We start from the raw sequence: 14,042 nt of genomic DNA, 5'->3' as shown, positions 1-14,042 counted from the left end.
GCTAGCCTGGCTATTTCCAAAGGTTGAAAAATATGCCTACCAGCACCCCTAAAGTTCACCAAAAGTTTTCTATTAGGCCAAGAAATAGTCCACCCAACAAAGAGGTGCTACACCCAGGCATGCCCACAGAAATGACTGGGCCACTGGAAAGGTCCAGTAATGGAATGCTTTCCCCTCCACCCCCCCTCAAGAACGGCCCCGGCTACGCCTGGTGTAAAACTGCAACTTATTGTTTTGAAACTTAGGTTTTTGAATGATGGATTAAACAAACTAGATATAAGGCATAAGTGATAATAAGCTTTAGCAGTGCTATAGGTAGATTTTGTTACCTCGGGCAGAGCCAGGCTAGCTGTTTCCCCCTGCTTCCAGTCTTTATGTTGAGCTAAGCTAAACATCTGCTGGCTGTAGTTTAGATTCTCATCTAAAACACAGCAAGAAAGTGAACAAGCAACTTTCTCAAAAACAGTTCCTTTAATGAGGACATACCAAACTAAACATACATTTTTTGGCCACAATCCTGCTTCAAATGCCTTAGTCTTGCATTTATTTAATTATAAATTCAAGATTGCCATGACTTGATAAGCCTTATTTGATATGTTGCCCTTGTGTGGAGCTCCTCCTATATAACTTGAATTCCTTCTCTCTGTGCTTTTGAAGGCACCCCTGGGTGCAGTGTCATGCTCAATAAACTGCTCCTGTCAGAAGCACTTTGCTGAGTCGCTGTAGAGGGGCTGCTCTCTGACCCCCTCCCTCGGAGAAAGCGGCCTGTTTTAAAATGAATGGCCTCACAAAAGAAGAGCAAGGATAGCTAGAGGGGTCCCACTCTTAATTTGTTGTGATGATGTGCTCAGCCCCCCTACATCCGCGCCAATGCCTCAGGTCTGGTACAGTCATCTTAGTGAGTAAAGGATCACTGGCATGTTGCTATACTTACAGTCTGTGTTCTCTGGTTTGTGTATCCAGATGTCCATGTTAAATAAAACATTGTCTCAGCTTGTTAGGACAGCATGGCTTCAGATGGGTAATTGAATCTAAATAGCATTTTTCAGAAGATGTGAAAAGAGCAAGCGGCAACCTCCAGGTCTGAAAATTGAAGCCAGTGTGGAAGTGCCTTAAACCTACATTCTTTCTAATGCCCAGAAGGGGGTGACTCCACTGGTTACAAAAAGAAGACTGATTGTATTGGAGTCAATGACAAAATTCTCACTTAATTTATTACCTCAGTGAACATTTTCCTAATGAGTTTATGGTCCCAATTGCTAGTTTCAACTCTTCTTCAATACAGCATGGTGTTCATTTAGTAACTTTAGTAACATTTAGTAGTTACTGTATGCCTACAGTATTTGTGCATTTGTGCAGAATACTGACTATTTTTCAAGTTGATGGGATAGCCTGGTTTGAATAATCCATTCTTATATATGAATAAACGGTCAACTCATAGATTTAGCTTTGAACATATGTATACTCAACATGTGTTGTAAAGAGCAGTTGATACTTCATTTCATACCAGGCTAATTGTGCTGTAATTAGGTCTACACTGTGGTGTTGATTTCCTACAGTTTGTTACACAGTGCTGTGAATGGTCTTATTGTAGAGCAGGAGTATTTAATTAAAATTCAAAGAGGTCCAGTTAGAGAAAATTTCCCAAAGCAAAGGTCCGGAACATCATAACGACTAACTTGCGTTATCATTCAGTGCCATAACGTATAGTTGTATCAACATATGTTTTTAGTCAACTGACTGTCAAATCAAATAATATTTCAATAATATTTACTGTCAGTTTTCACATCAAACTGGAGGGATAATAAATAATAAGTACTCTAATAATAAATTCTAAATTTAAGTAAACTCAAATAAAGTGCTTAATTACAGAAAAAAATTTAATGAAAAGTGTAGCTTGAACCAATTTTACTAATAAACACTCAACACATCTTATTAAATGAACAGCTTTACATGAACAGCTGCCTCCTCTTCTCTTTCATTCCCTCTTAATTACCACTTTCCTACTTTCTCTTGTTAAGTGAGAAATGTGAGATGTGGCTAGGATTGGAGATATATGCGAGATTCTGGTTTTGAACTGCCCGTGGGAAGAATGTACATGTAAGAATCTACACATTTTTGATTAAAAGCCATATTGAATTCTCTTTTCTCTTTCATCTACTGTCTGTTTCCAAAATGTCTGTGGTGTATCTCACTTGCAATGCTTATCGGAATGCACAGATTTGATTGGCTGAGCAGCATCACATGAGACGATTGGTCTGTTAGTTTCCTGGGCCACTAAACCTGTACAGTAAATGCTAGAAAAGCTGTGCGGGTTAAAATAGAAATGCTCTGTAATTCTCAATAATAAATTGGCTGTAGGTCGGGGGTCCATAGAGGAGGCTGGTCAATAGAGGAGGCTGCTGGGTCAGGATCTCTGTTGTAGAGCTTGGTGATGCAGTAAATAGAAAAACAACATAAATTTTGTTGCATTGGGCTCAGGCCGCAACTTGACATCGAGTTGCTTTTCTCTGAGCTTCCATTGCAATTGGACTCGAGGGAAGTTGTATTTGACATTCCTCTCTAAAAATACAGACTGTTTTGACTTGTGTTTTTTTGTGTGTTCTGTTTTCAGTCCAACAAGAAAGGTAGTTAAAAGCCATGATCACTTTAATACAGTTTACTTTGTGAGGACCACATGTTCTTAATGTGTTTGACTGGGTTTCCTCTCACAGCCTGGAAGCAAAAGTGTTTATAGTTGTTTTGAACTCTTGGCCAACAGTGTGGACTAAGCGCATGTAGATGTAGTTATCGAGGTGATTCAAATGGAATGATTACATATTTTTTGGCCCGTTTCGATGCTGACCAGCATTGTGTCACTTTTCAATAAATCAAATTTTCACTGCCTTTTTGTCAATGGGCTGTAGCCTCACTTAGAAATGAGGCACACACCTGTTTTGTTCCTCTGTTAGTTGCAAAAGCCACTATTCTGCTTCTTATGTGAGGACACTGGGTCGGGATGTAGCTCTGTGCGCACCCTGAGCCTCTCTCCAACTACAGCGACAACACAGCAGCTAACGAAATGCAGTCCACTAACACCACAAAACTACCGGCTCCCAGCACTACACAGACTCCAACATAAACTCCACGTAAGGATAAAAACAACAATAAAGTTTTATGTGCTGAAGCCCATCAGACCAAACGAGAATCAGATGATGGCGAGTGAACATCAGAAAGGCTAGAGTCACGGAGAGAACGCAGAGCAGTTGCTAACGTTATCTGTTGCAAAGTTGTATGACTTTCCACATTACTTAACAAGCTAACACAACCCATATTGCTATCCTGTGTACCACTTGTATTATGTCAAGTGCTGATTTAGCCTGCAAGGATGTAACGCTACAAAGCAAATGTGGAGCGATTTGTTTAAACTAGGCTGTAGTGATGCAAGGCAGGGCAGCCAGCTAACGTTACATTTGCTCAGACCTGCTGCTGTTTGCTTCATAACGTCCAATTTAGATTTATTGTCGTTTTACCAATACTCAGGGACACAGCTTCTCCACCTTCACAGTCGCTGTAACTAATGTGACCCACACATATACAAAACTGCAACAAAACCGCGACAGCAACACAGAGGAGGACCCACCCACTAATGTTACAGTAAAGTTAATTGCTGCGGTCTAACTGTTATAAAGTGTGGCAACAATGTCATTAATAATACACAACATTCATACAAAATGAGGATGGAGCAAAGTTTTGGCAGGATCTCCTTAAATGTATTCATGGCGTTAAACGTGTTTGTGCAGATGAAAAGTGACAAAAGTAGACCATCCAACAAGTACTTCTCTTGAGGCATACTGACTCCTTTAGACCTTTAAAAGACTGGCTAGTCTGAAATGTTTGATAAAACAGAGATAGATACATGCTTGATAGAATAAAGGCATGCAATGCTAAAAAGTGTGCAAAGAGACATAAATGTAATTGTTGACTTGTCTTTTTTGTCCTTCAGAGACGTGCTATGTTGCTGAATGGGTGACAAGCTCCCAGTCACCCTTCATACACTGTAAAGACCCCCTCCCATCGTGTTGTGCAGGACAGGGTCCCCCAGCAGAGTGGCAGTAATGTACCAGGAGGTGGCCTTCCTGGCAGGCAGCACTGAGCACCAGTTCACCACCTTCCACTTCAACCGTGTGGAGAACCCGCGGGAGGTCACCTCCAAGAAGGGTTTGTTCTACAAGCGAGCCCAGCTCCTGCTCCAGCCTCAGCCCCGCCAACAGGATGGAGATGAGATCGGCCTGGCTGATGGGGTGGCCATTATCAACGTGGGGGGGATCAAGTACCGCATCCCCTGGTCCACACTGGAGGAGTTCCCCTTGACACGGCTGGGCAAGCTGCGCGGCTGCAGCAATGAGGCTGAGATCATGGATGTGTGCGACGACTATGACGGCAGCCGCAACGAGTATTTCTTCGACCGAAGCCCGTCGGCTTTCCGCACAATTGTCTCTTTCTTGGCGGCAGGGAAGCTGCGGCTGCTGAGGGAAATGTGTGCCCTGTCCTTCCAGGAGGAGCTGCTGTACTGGGGGGTGGAGGAGAACAACCTGGACTGGTGCTGCCTCAGGAAGCTGCGGCTCAGGCAGGAGGAGTACAAGGAGCAGCAGAGGCTGGAGGAGGAGGAGGCCGAGCTCACCTCACCGCAGTCCTGTGAGGAGAGCCAGCAGCCTCCCGGGGAGGGGGCACAGGAAGAGACCAGTATGGAGGGCTGCATGCGAAGACTTAGGGACATGGTGGAGAACCCCCACTCCGGCCTTCCCGGGAAGATCTTCGCCTGTCTGTCAGTGTTATTTGTAGCCATCACCGCTGTGACGCTGTGTGTCAGCACCATGCCAGACCTCAGAGAGGAGGAGGAGAGGGTGAGTTTACTCTGTCTCATTGCTAATCAGTTCCAGTAATAACTTTCTTCTTTGCCTAACCATAAGCTTTTTAGCCTTCATTTGAATAGGACGTAGATGCAGGAAATAAGCTGCAACAAAGACTCAGCCTTGTACATGAGGTGCACTCTCTACCAATTGAGCTAACGGCACCCCATCTTAACTGTCTTATTTGAAGATTCAATTTAAATTATGCGAAAAGTCCACACTCATATCTGGTTCCCCATATTTAATTTCTGGAATGAAGTCCTGAAAATTATTGGATTGGAATCATTTTATTCAGCAAAAGCTGCAGTACTCATCATTTAGTGATCACAGTAATTTACACAAAGTTATAGGACAGGATCAAATTCCCAATTTTAGAAAAGTTTAAACAACCAGACAGTAATGTAATATCAAATTTGTGTATTTATCTGATTATATGTAAAAGGTATAAAATAGCATGCCTTCTGTGGCATCTACACTACTCCATTTTTGTTTAAAAATGAGTTGATCTCCGTCTTGTTTCTTATCTGAAAATGCACATCTAGTGGCCGTTCCCGTACTCTGGGCATGCGCGTGCCAATGTACAAACATGCAGCAGATGGTCTATTCCGTAGTTACAGAAGATTTGGCGAAAGAAAAGTACTACAGGCGAAGAACAACACCAGATTTATTTTGGATGGACCAAGAACGAGCCGGGACTGTTACAGAAATGCTAAAACCATCACATGCTGAACAGATTTCAATGATGACCACCGTAGTTGTGGCTTTACACAACACTAACATAACTAGAATTTGAAGGAACCTGGTCTCAGGTTTCCTTTTATTCCCTGCAACAGCCTAGATATGAATGCTTTACAGCTGCTACAGTAGAATTCAGATTATGTTGATGCAGCAGCCCACATACAGTCTTTCTGGGCTTTATTGTAAATCATTCTGACAGAGACTGAGGCGAAGAAGGGACAACGAGGCTTCTCCTCCATTCACTTGAGTACCAGATTATTGTGTAGCTCCCCACAATGTTTCTGCAGCATACATCCCTTCATAGCAACACAAGATGTTGTCCCAACATGTATGCAGTAATTGACAGTGCATACACAACACGAACATGAGAAAATCTCATATCTTCAAATGAATAATCTTTTCTGTTTTTTTCTTCAGTTTTGTATTTGCTAAATCACATATTTTCCCCATGCAGTTGATTTTGCTTGACCTGCTGCCAAAAATGAATATGAAATAAGCTCATTATTGTTATGTAACATGATAATTATGCAAATTGTAGCCATGAAGCTTTAATCTGTACAGTTAAATGCTTGTGTACCCAAACCTTAACTAGACTAGCTGACCAGTAAACAAACTGGGAGCTGTAAATGGAAAATACATTGATTTATGTTCACTTTGATGACTGATGTAAACAGATTAATCTTAACTGCTATGTACACCATGTGGCATTTTAGAATGCATCTTTGACTTTACAATCCAAAGATTCTGTGCATACACAAACATTTCCTGATGAAAAACAAGAAAACATGTATTACTCCTGAAGGGGAAATTGGGAATAGTTTAATGTTTTGGGAAATATGCATATTCGCTTTCTTTCTAAGGGTTAGATGAGAAGCTTGAGCTGAGTTCTGATTAGCTTAGCTGAGTATAAAGACTAATTTCAGAGTAGTTTACATACACATCATTATGCAGCCATTTGCATGTCTATAAATATTTAGATTTGAAAAGATTAAAATAATTTATACAGTTAAGTGAAATAGTTTAACTAACTCTAACTAGTTTTGGCATTAGCTGTTGTTGGTATTCATCCCAGATATATTCAACCACATCTTCCTGTAATCTCACAAATTTTATATGCAGACTACACTGGAATAAATTACCTTGTGTAAATTCTTGTAAATAAAATATTTTTTTCATCTAGAACAAAAACAAATGAGGAAGCGTTCCACAGGCAAACAATGGGGATTAATGATTGTTTGTTTGGAAACCTGACATGCATATTCACGTTTCTGATTGGGTTCTTCAACAGTAGCTGATGTCTGACAAAAAATTTGCTAGATTTGTAGCTCGGCTCTTTTTTGTAGAAAAGCCAAACTGAGTCAAGTAGAGTTGAGGCGAGTCGAGGCAATTTGAACTGGTACTGGTAATGGAAAAAAGTGAGGTTTGGTTAGAAGTTTCCAGGTTGCACACAAGTACTGGATGAATGGATAAACAACTCCTTCTCACTCCCTGACTTGTCACATACGGACGCATGGTCAAAACCCATTGGCGTCAGTTTGTAAAACACACAGGGATCAGTATAGCGTCATAGTTCAAAGCAGTTGGGGAAGCCCTGTAGTGTCAGTTTTTGACTGTAAAGGGAGATTATGATATTTAACAGAAAAGACATAGTAAGGAGGTGGTTGGGGTGGAATGGGGTGGATAGAAGGCCAGAATTCGGACTTTGAACCAGGAGACTGGGGTTTGTGTCCTGTGTGAAACAAAAAGTCAACATTAAATTGTTTTTTTTTAAGTTACGCGAGTTATGTAAATTGCGTAAGTTATGCAAGTGACGTAAATTAACTTACGTGTCAACTGACCTACGTAGTTATTTTAACCCAAACCATGATTTTAACCTAACCATAACCAAGTAGTTTTGTTGCCTAAACCTAACCAAGTACTTTTTGTGCCTAAACCTAACCAAATTGCAACGTTGCATGACTTTAATAACTAATAATGTTTCGAAACGCTAGGGTTTTATTTTGAAAGTGTAACCGGAAATTGCATATGAATTGTTCCTAACTTTACCGTACGCTGCATATTTGTTGTTGCTAAGCGTAACTAACTTGTCCGCGGAGCCTTAAACGTCTAAAAATTATGCTAAAGGCGTACCCAGGGCGGAGTGAGAATGTTTTGGGATTAACTATTGTTGATCAATATTTAAGCCACGTAATTCCCAATGAAACCCTAAATTGTTACATTTCTGTTTGTGTATGTATTTAATTAAACAAGATTCATCATGTCAGTTAGTGAGCTTTATAAATAGCATATGGTTTCACTTTGGAGAGAAACAGGCTAGCTGTTTTAGTCTTTATGCTAATAGTCTAACCATGTCCTGACTCCAGCTCTGTACTCAACATACAGACATTAGATTTGTCTTTTCATTTCACTCTTGGAAAGAAAGTGAATGTATTTTCCAAGATATTAAGTTATTCATTTAATTACAGTATACTCCAAATAATCTGAATATGATTATAGCAGATACTGTATTGGTAATTAAAAATACAGCAGATAATATGCCAAAGCTGGAACCTGACAGAAATGTCTAAATAAAATTATGATACTCATTAATTACAGTCTCTTGTCTCTAATTAGGACTGAAAGAGGGAGCAGAGCACATCCACTTGTTGCTGCATTTAGCTTTCATCTTGCAGAAGAAAAATATTGCTACCTCAGGCTTTTGTTCCCACTAACTACACATGTTGCCACAGTCCATGACAACTGGAGTAAAAAAGCATATTAAAGCTGACGATGTCTTCCTCCCGAGTCTTTTCATGTCCGCCTTTGCCTCGGAGACTTCAAAAATCCTTGGTGATCTGGCTCCAGAGGATCTTTGTGTAGCACTAATTCACCTCTTGAATGACATCAGCAGACCAGAGTATGATTAAAGAAGAGCCCCACTGCTTCTCCCTCTGTCAAAGATATGTCTTCATCAGCAAGCTCGAAGGGGGGCCTTAGCATGAAGTGTGTAAGCTTCAAAGGGAAAATTAATCAGAAAACAAAGCGGGTGAAAGCCAAACTAAGACCAGCTTAAACATAGTCTCATTTTATCTCCTAGCCTGTAAGAATCTGCAGCTTTAATTATGTGAATCAGAAGACAAGTTTTTGCGATAACTGGCGCTCTATGTTTTAAATTCTGGACAGCTGAAAACAGTGTCATTGTGGCACCAATTAACCACCCAGAAATGCCTGAAAAAGTGAGCACTGCTCCATCTTATTGAGAACTGTGGTGCGGTTCATTATGAGCAAGAACCTTACCCAAACCAGCCATGGGAGGCAACTCCTAAAACGCAAGGGGTTATGGGTATAATGAGGTGGCTATGTCATTCTTGGAAAACCCAAACACAATGAAGGGAGGCAGACTGCAATTTGACACTTCTTCATGTACTTACGCTATAAACACTAGAGAAGGTAAAATATAACAAAGTTCCATCCCTAAATGCCCAAGTCTATTGAAATGACATAACTAAAAACCATCACTTTGTCCCGCAAGTGCTGTTAGTGTACTTGTGTTTACGACCTCTGGCTAGCAGGTAATTGGTCCGTGTGCACATAAAGGAATTGAACACAAAAAAGGCAAAGTAAACTTTCCCACAATGGTTTAAGAAAAAACAAAGGTGTGATCGCGCCCTATGATTCTCTACTGTTATGTTCCCTGCGGTCAGGCAGAGTTGTCAGACAGAATTGGCTGTGAAGCATCTCCTCTCCTCATTACCATGTTAGGAGAAAAGTTTGGCCTTGCTCTGACAATTTATGTATGCGCTCTGTGAGTGAGATTTGTATTGTCCTCGTTCACACTATTGTTAAGCAAAGCATTTAAGTAGCTGAACACTTTCCTGAATCCAGCTCAACTTGGTGATTTGCTTTTGTGAATTTATTTAATTTTTGTGAAGTCTTTCAGTCACGTCCGCCCACCCATTCTTCTCCATTACATAGCTTCCCAATATCCATTAGCTTTGATGGCCAACCATTTACATCAGCACTTATCCTCCCTATGCTAATGAAACTAATGAAATGAGCACTCCTCAGATACCCATTTCTTTTGTAATAAACTGTTTATTTGTTATGTATAATGTTTTGAGACTGCAGTTATGACTCCAGTGTCGGCAGTATGAAGGCAGCAGACTTAATGCTTAACCTGCCTAATGTTACTTTAATGCAATTCACTTCAATTCAATTGATTGTACTTATTATTCATTTAAACCTGCAATAACTGATTTATTTTAGTTTGGGACAGCTGAAAAAAAGATTTGAAAACAACAAAACATTATCACCTTTTATATTTATCTGGCTAAGTTAGCAAGCAATTGCTTATTTACACATCCAGCAGATACAACTCAACATTTACATTATTGATTTTTGGCCACTTGGTAAATGTCCAATGAAAGTCTAATGAAACAGTTGAAATTTTTAGCTTTATTTTGGTTGGGTGACCATAATGTCCTCTTTTTCCCAGACATGTCATCTTTATGGGACCTAAAAAATGAGTCAGGATTTTCTAAATCGCCAAAAATGTCCGTGATTCGGTTTCTGCTTTCTACAGTCGGCATTAGTTGTGTGTGTTTTTGCATTACTTTGACCAGTACCGGCACTATTACATTTTACTCTTTGGTGTACCGTGACTTTTTCTTCCGTGCTGGCACTTCTCACAAGCTGCTGGTAATGTTACTCTTGTCTTGTCATATTATCAATGACACTTTTTGTGAACTGACCAATCACAGCCTTGATGAGGCGGGACATTAAAAAAAGGTTGCTGCGCTACAGCAAACTTTGGGAATGTTGAACTATGTTATTGCTTGAATTATTATGATTATTGACCATGTAGAGCATTTTTCTTGCACAAGGATATAATGAATGACTGTATGTGGAATCAATATTATACTAGAGGTAAGCTATAGATAGGCCTAATATTATCAGAAATAAAGTGTAAGCTATAAATATATTAGTATACGGAAGCCCTAAGCGGCCATCGATTCAAATATTTCTTTTACTCCGTTTTCCCGTGATAACTGGATAATTATGTTATGCTCTTGAGATAACGTTGTTGTTTTCTTGTGATAACGGGATAACCATAGCTGAATACAGGGGTCGGCAGGTGCGTTTCTTTAGGATAATTTCCAAGAAATTTGCAGTGTCACTGGTTAGCTCAGTTGGAAAATGTCAGGAAATGTGTAAAATTCCCCTGAATGAACGCACAGTCCAGCACATTTTTTATTCTGAGCATGTGAAACAGTCTCTTCATAAGAACTTTGTTGAAGAGGATTATGAAAAAGGTCTTCAGGGCGGATCAAACACATAACCCGACAATCATGAGTTCTCTACCAACTGAGTTTACCAGTGACACTGAAAACTGCCGACCTGTGTTATACTACTGTTTTGTTGTCATGGTAAGACAATATTCCTTATCTCGAGATTTTTTTTTTTGAATCTATGGCCACTTAGGGCTTCCATATTAGTATTATACTAACATTTAACTTTTTATTTATTGTTATAATATTGTATTGTATTTACAAATGTATACTAGTTACAGCTGCAGGTGAATAGAGCCTGTGCAGTGTAGATTTAACCAGTGTGAAGCAGAATGCATGACCTGCAAAGCTTGTATGTAAGTGTCAGTGTCAAATGAAGGTGCTAGCAATCTAGAAGCCCACATGCAGGCCCTATTAAAGTTCAGTAACATAGTTGCCCCCCACCCCACAACCCACCCCATACACATTTCGCAGTGCCACCAATTACTTGAATCCTCCCCCCAGCCTCAACCTTCCACCCACTGTGGGTGCCTATCAGCCAACTGCCCTCTTTTTTCAAAACCAAAATATGGTCACCCAAATTTTGGTGTCCAACAAGCCCTGAACCTTTAGCAGCTAAATGCTCCACTATGTTCACCAGCTAGTTGCTAACTGTGTCTTTTTGCAGTTTGGTGCTGGGCAGGAAGAGTACAGTTGATTTTAAGAACTATTTTTGCTGAAGCTGCCTCCTCTGAGAGTAAACCAAAACAGAAAACATGAGGGCTAGAAAGCCAAAGCAGTGAGCTGAAAGATGCTAGAACGATTCGTAGCACTGAGGGGAACAGCAGGTTCATCTAATAGTTCTTTGTGGGTCCATCACTACAAGCTACCCCTTTCACATCCAGCCTCGTAAGACACTCAAGCATCTCAACATTTTCAGTTGCCAGCACATGAAGCTGTTAGACATGTGGATTCAGGCCTAAATTAAATTTCCCTGTAATGCTGCAGGGCAATGCAACCTTAACCCAGGAAGGAACCATCTTTATGCATTTGTCACTTGAGCCAGAGGAGAGAGTTCGGGCAGAAACCAGAAGTTTTTAAGGAGCTGCTTGCAACGGAGAGCACTTAGCCTGGCTGTCTAATCTAATGTGGCTTACAGAAACATTCAAAGGCTGGGAGACCTTTCTCTACCCCTTTCTCTCTTGCAAACACACACACACAAATAACACAAGCAAAAAAAGAAAGAAGCTATATTGCATTTCACATTTCATGGTCCCTCCTTCACACTCTCTGGATGAATAGGGGATTAAACATCTCAAGTGTTTTGTCGATTTCTTCCCTCAGAATCGCTTACTCTGTTCACATAAGCATCTTTGAAAACTGTGTTCTTGTCACATTTATCTCCTGCAAGAGCCACGGCTGTGGATCTAACCTTTCAGTGACTCTGCTCATGCCTCAGAGCCCTATATACTCTATTCTGATTTAAATCCCAGCCACTTTAAAGTACACCCCTGCTACAGCCATATATCATCACAGGAGAATGGGGAGCCAGGGCTCATTTGGTGTGGATGGGTGTAATAGAAATGTGTGCAAATGCTGTAGGAAAATAGAGAGAATTTTGTCGTATGAAAATGATGAAAATAGGAGCTGCACATCACTCATTCCTCATGACTGTGAGTTAGATATACTGCTGTTAATGCCCATGGAACTATGCAGTCCATCATGGCGGGGATGATTTGTGTCTCCAGTGTTTGGTCAATAATTTCTGGTGAGTCGAGGAGTGATTTCTCTCGAAGTGCAAACCGTACATCTCTATGGGAATGTTGTCATGTCAGTAACAATATAAAATGGTTATTCAAGCTGTTGCTGTAAATATTAGAATTCTACTTTAAAAAGCAAATGAGTAGGCAATGACAATTAAAATATGCTCAGTGAAAGTTGCCCAGCTGCACAGTATCAATCTATCATTTATTTTTCTTTATTTACAATTTAGGCTTTTATTATGTTGACTCTAAAATTGGTGTCATTTGTTCTGTAAAAAAAACAAAACCATGCAATCCACCAAACACTATGTTAGGCTACCGTACCCAGCTTACCAAAGATTAATAAATTAGCTTGACAACGACCACGCTTACTTATTCGAAGGGGATTCATTTCTTATGTGTAATTAAAACCGCCATTTAATGATATCAATATTTTGTGATCATGACATTGAATGAAGTGACTGTGAGTGTAATGTGAAGGATTCACACCTAGTGATCCCACTAAGACCCAATAGGCTACCCACTTCAGCAGCTTTTTGTTCGTTGTTGTTGTTTTTCTGGTCCACAAACTTACTGTGTAATTGAGTTCTTACAGCTCTCCCCAATGCCTATATAACACCGCAGCCATTTCTAACAAGCAAGCTTAGACAAGCAAAGTGTGCATTCACTATTTGGACAGTAGGAAACACCAGAGAATAAGATAGCTACTCAAGTAGTAGTCTATCTTGCAACCTAATTAAATACTGTATATTTTCCACAAGCCGCTTGTAACCCGAGGTCCTCCTTTCAGATTGTGTCTGACTAATCAAGGTAATTTCTGGCCTCACTGATGCCTTCTCTGTTCTGTACCCTGAGAAGTGTGCTCTCCCTGGATCATGGCTTTCCATGTAGGAACCTCCAAACTTAACTTACTGCAGAGCACACAAAGTTTCTTTGATGAAAGGTTTCTGTCATAATCATCAGTTTTACTTTTGAAAAATTTAGGAACAACAAATGTTCTTGGATTGTGACAGTTTTGTTTGGGTATTTCTTTAGTGTGGATACACTTAACCTGTAAAAATAAGGTTAAAACATAGAAGACTAATGTTGCTTTGATTATATTACCCCACTAATGCCTTTATACCTAAATCCCACTCTGAATTTATCCCTATAGCAGTTATTAAAGCCATGTCAAACTTTTACCACCACAGGTATCAAACTTTCCTTCATATGCTTAAGCAAGCTGGTGGATTACCATTTGGATTTAAGATTAATTGAGAACCAACAAAAACTGAGAGTAAAAGAGGTTAAATAATGTATTCATGCAACCCTTTGGTTACTCACAGCTAACAGAAAAATGCCAGTAAGTCTGTAATTGCTCCTCCCTGCGGAGCTGCAAGCACACCCTTCTGAACAGCCTCTCA

The 14,042-nt window shown here is 40.2% G+C and overlaps 1 protein-coding gene across 1 annotated transcript in view; it reads left to right on the top strand.

Moving 5' to 3' along the window:
- The window catches only part of kcng2 (potassium voltage-gated channel, subfamily G, member 2), a 31,338-nt gene that overhangs the window by 8,073 nt on the left and 9,223 nt on the right, over window positions 1-14,042 (top strand). The window contains exon 2 of the mRNA XM_038725878.1: window positions 3,986-4,886. Coding sequence (XP_038581806.1) covers window positions 4,098-4,886 — 789 coding nt within the window. The 5' untranslated portion in view covers window positions 3,986-4,097. The remainder of the gene's footprint in view (window positions 1-3,985; window positions 4,887-14,042) is intronic.

The sequence above is a fragment of the Micropterus salmoides genome, unplaced genomic scaffold (assembly GCF_014851395.1).
Source record: "Micropterus salmoides isolate LMB-PRFRI ecotype aquatic unplaced genomic scaffold, ASM1485139v1 Ms_hic_scaffold_17, whole genome shotgun sequence".
NCBI classification, from domain to species: Eukaryota; Metazoa; Chordata; class Actinopteri; order Centrarchiformes; family Centrarchidae; genus Micropterus; species Micropterus salmoides.
This window is presented reverse-complemented; position numbering and strand designations above follow the sequence as displayed.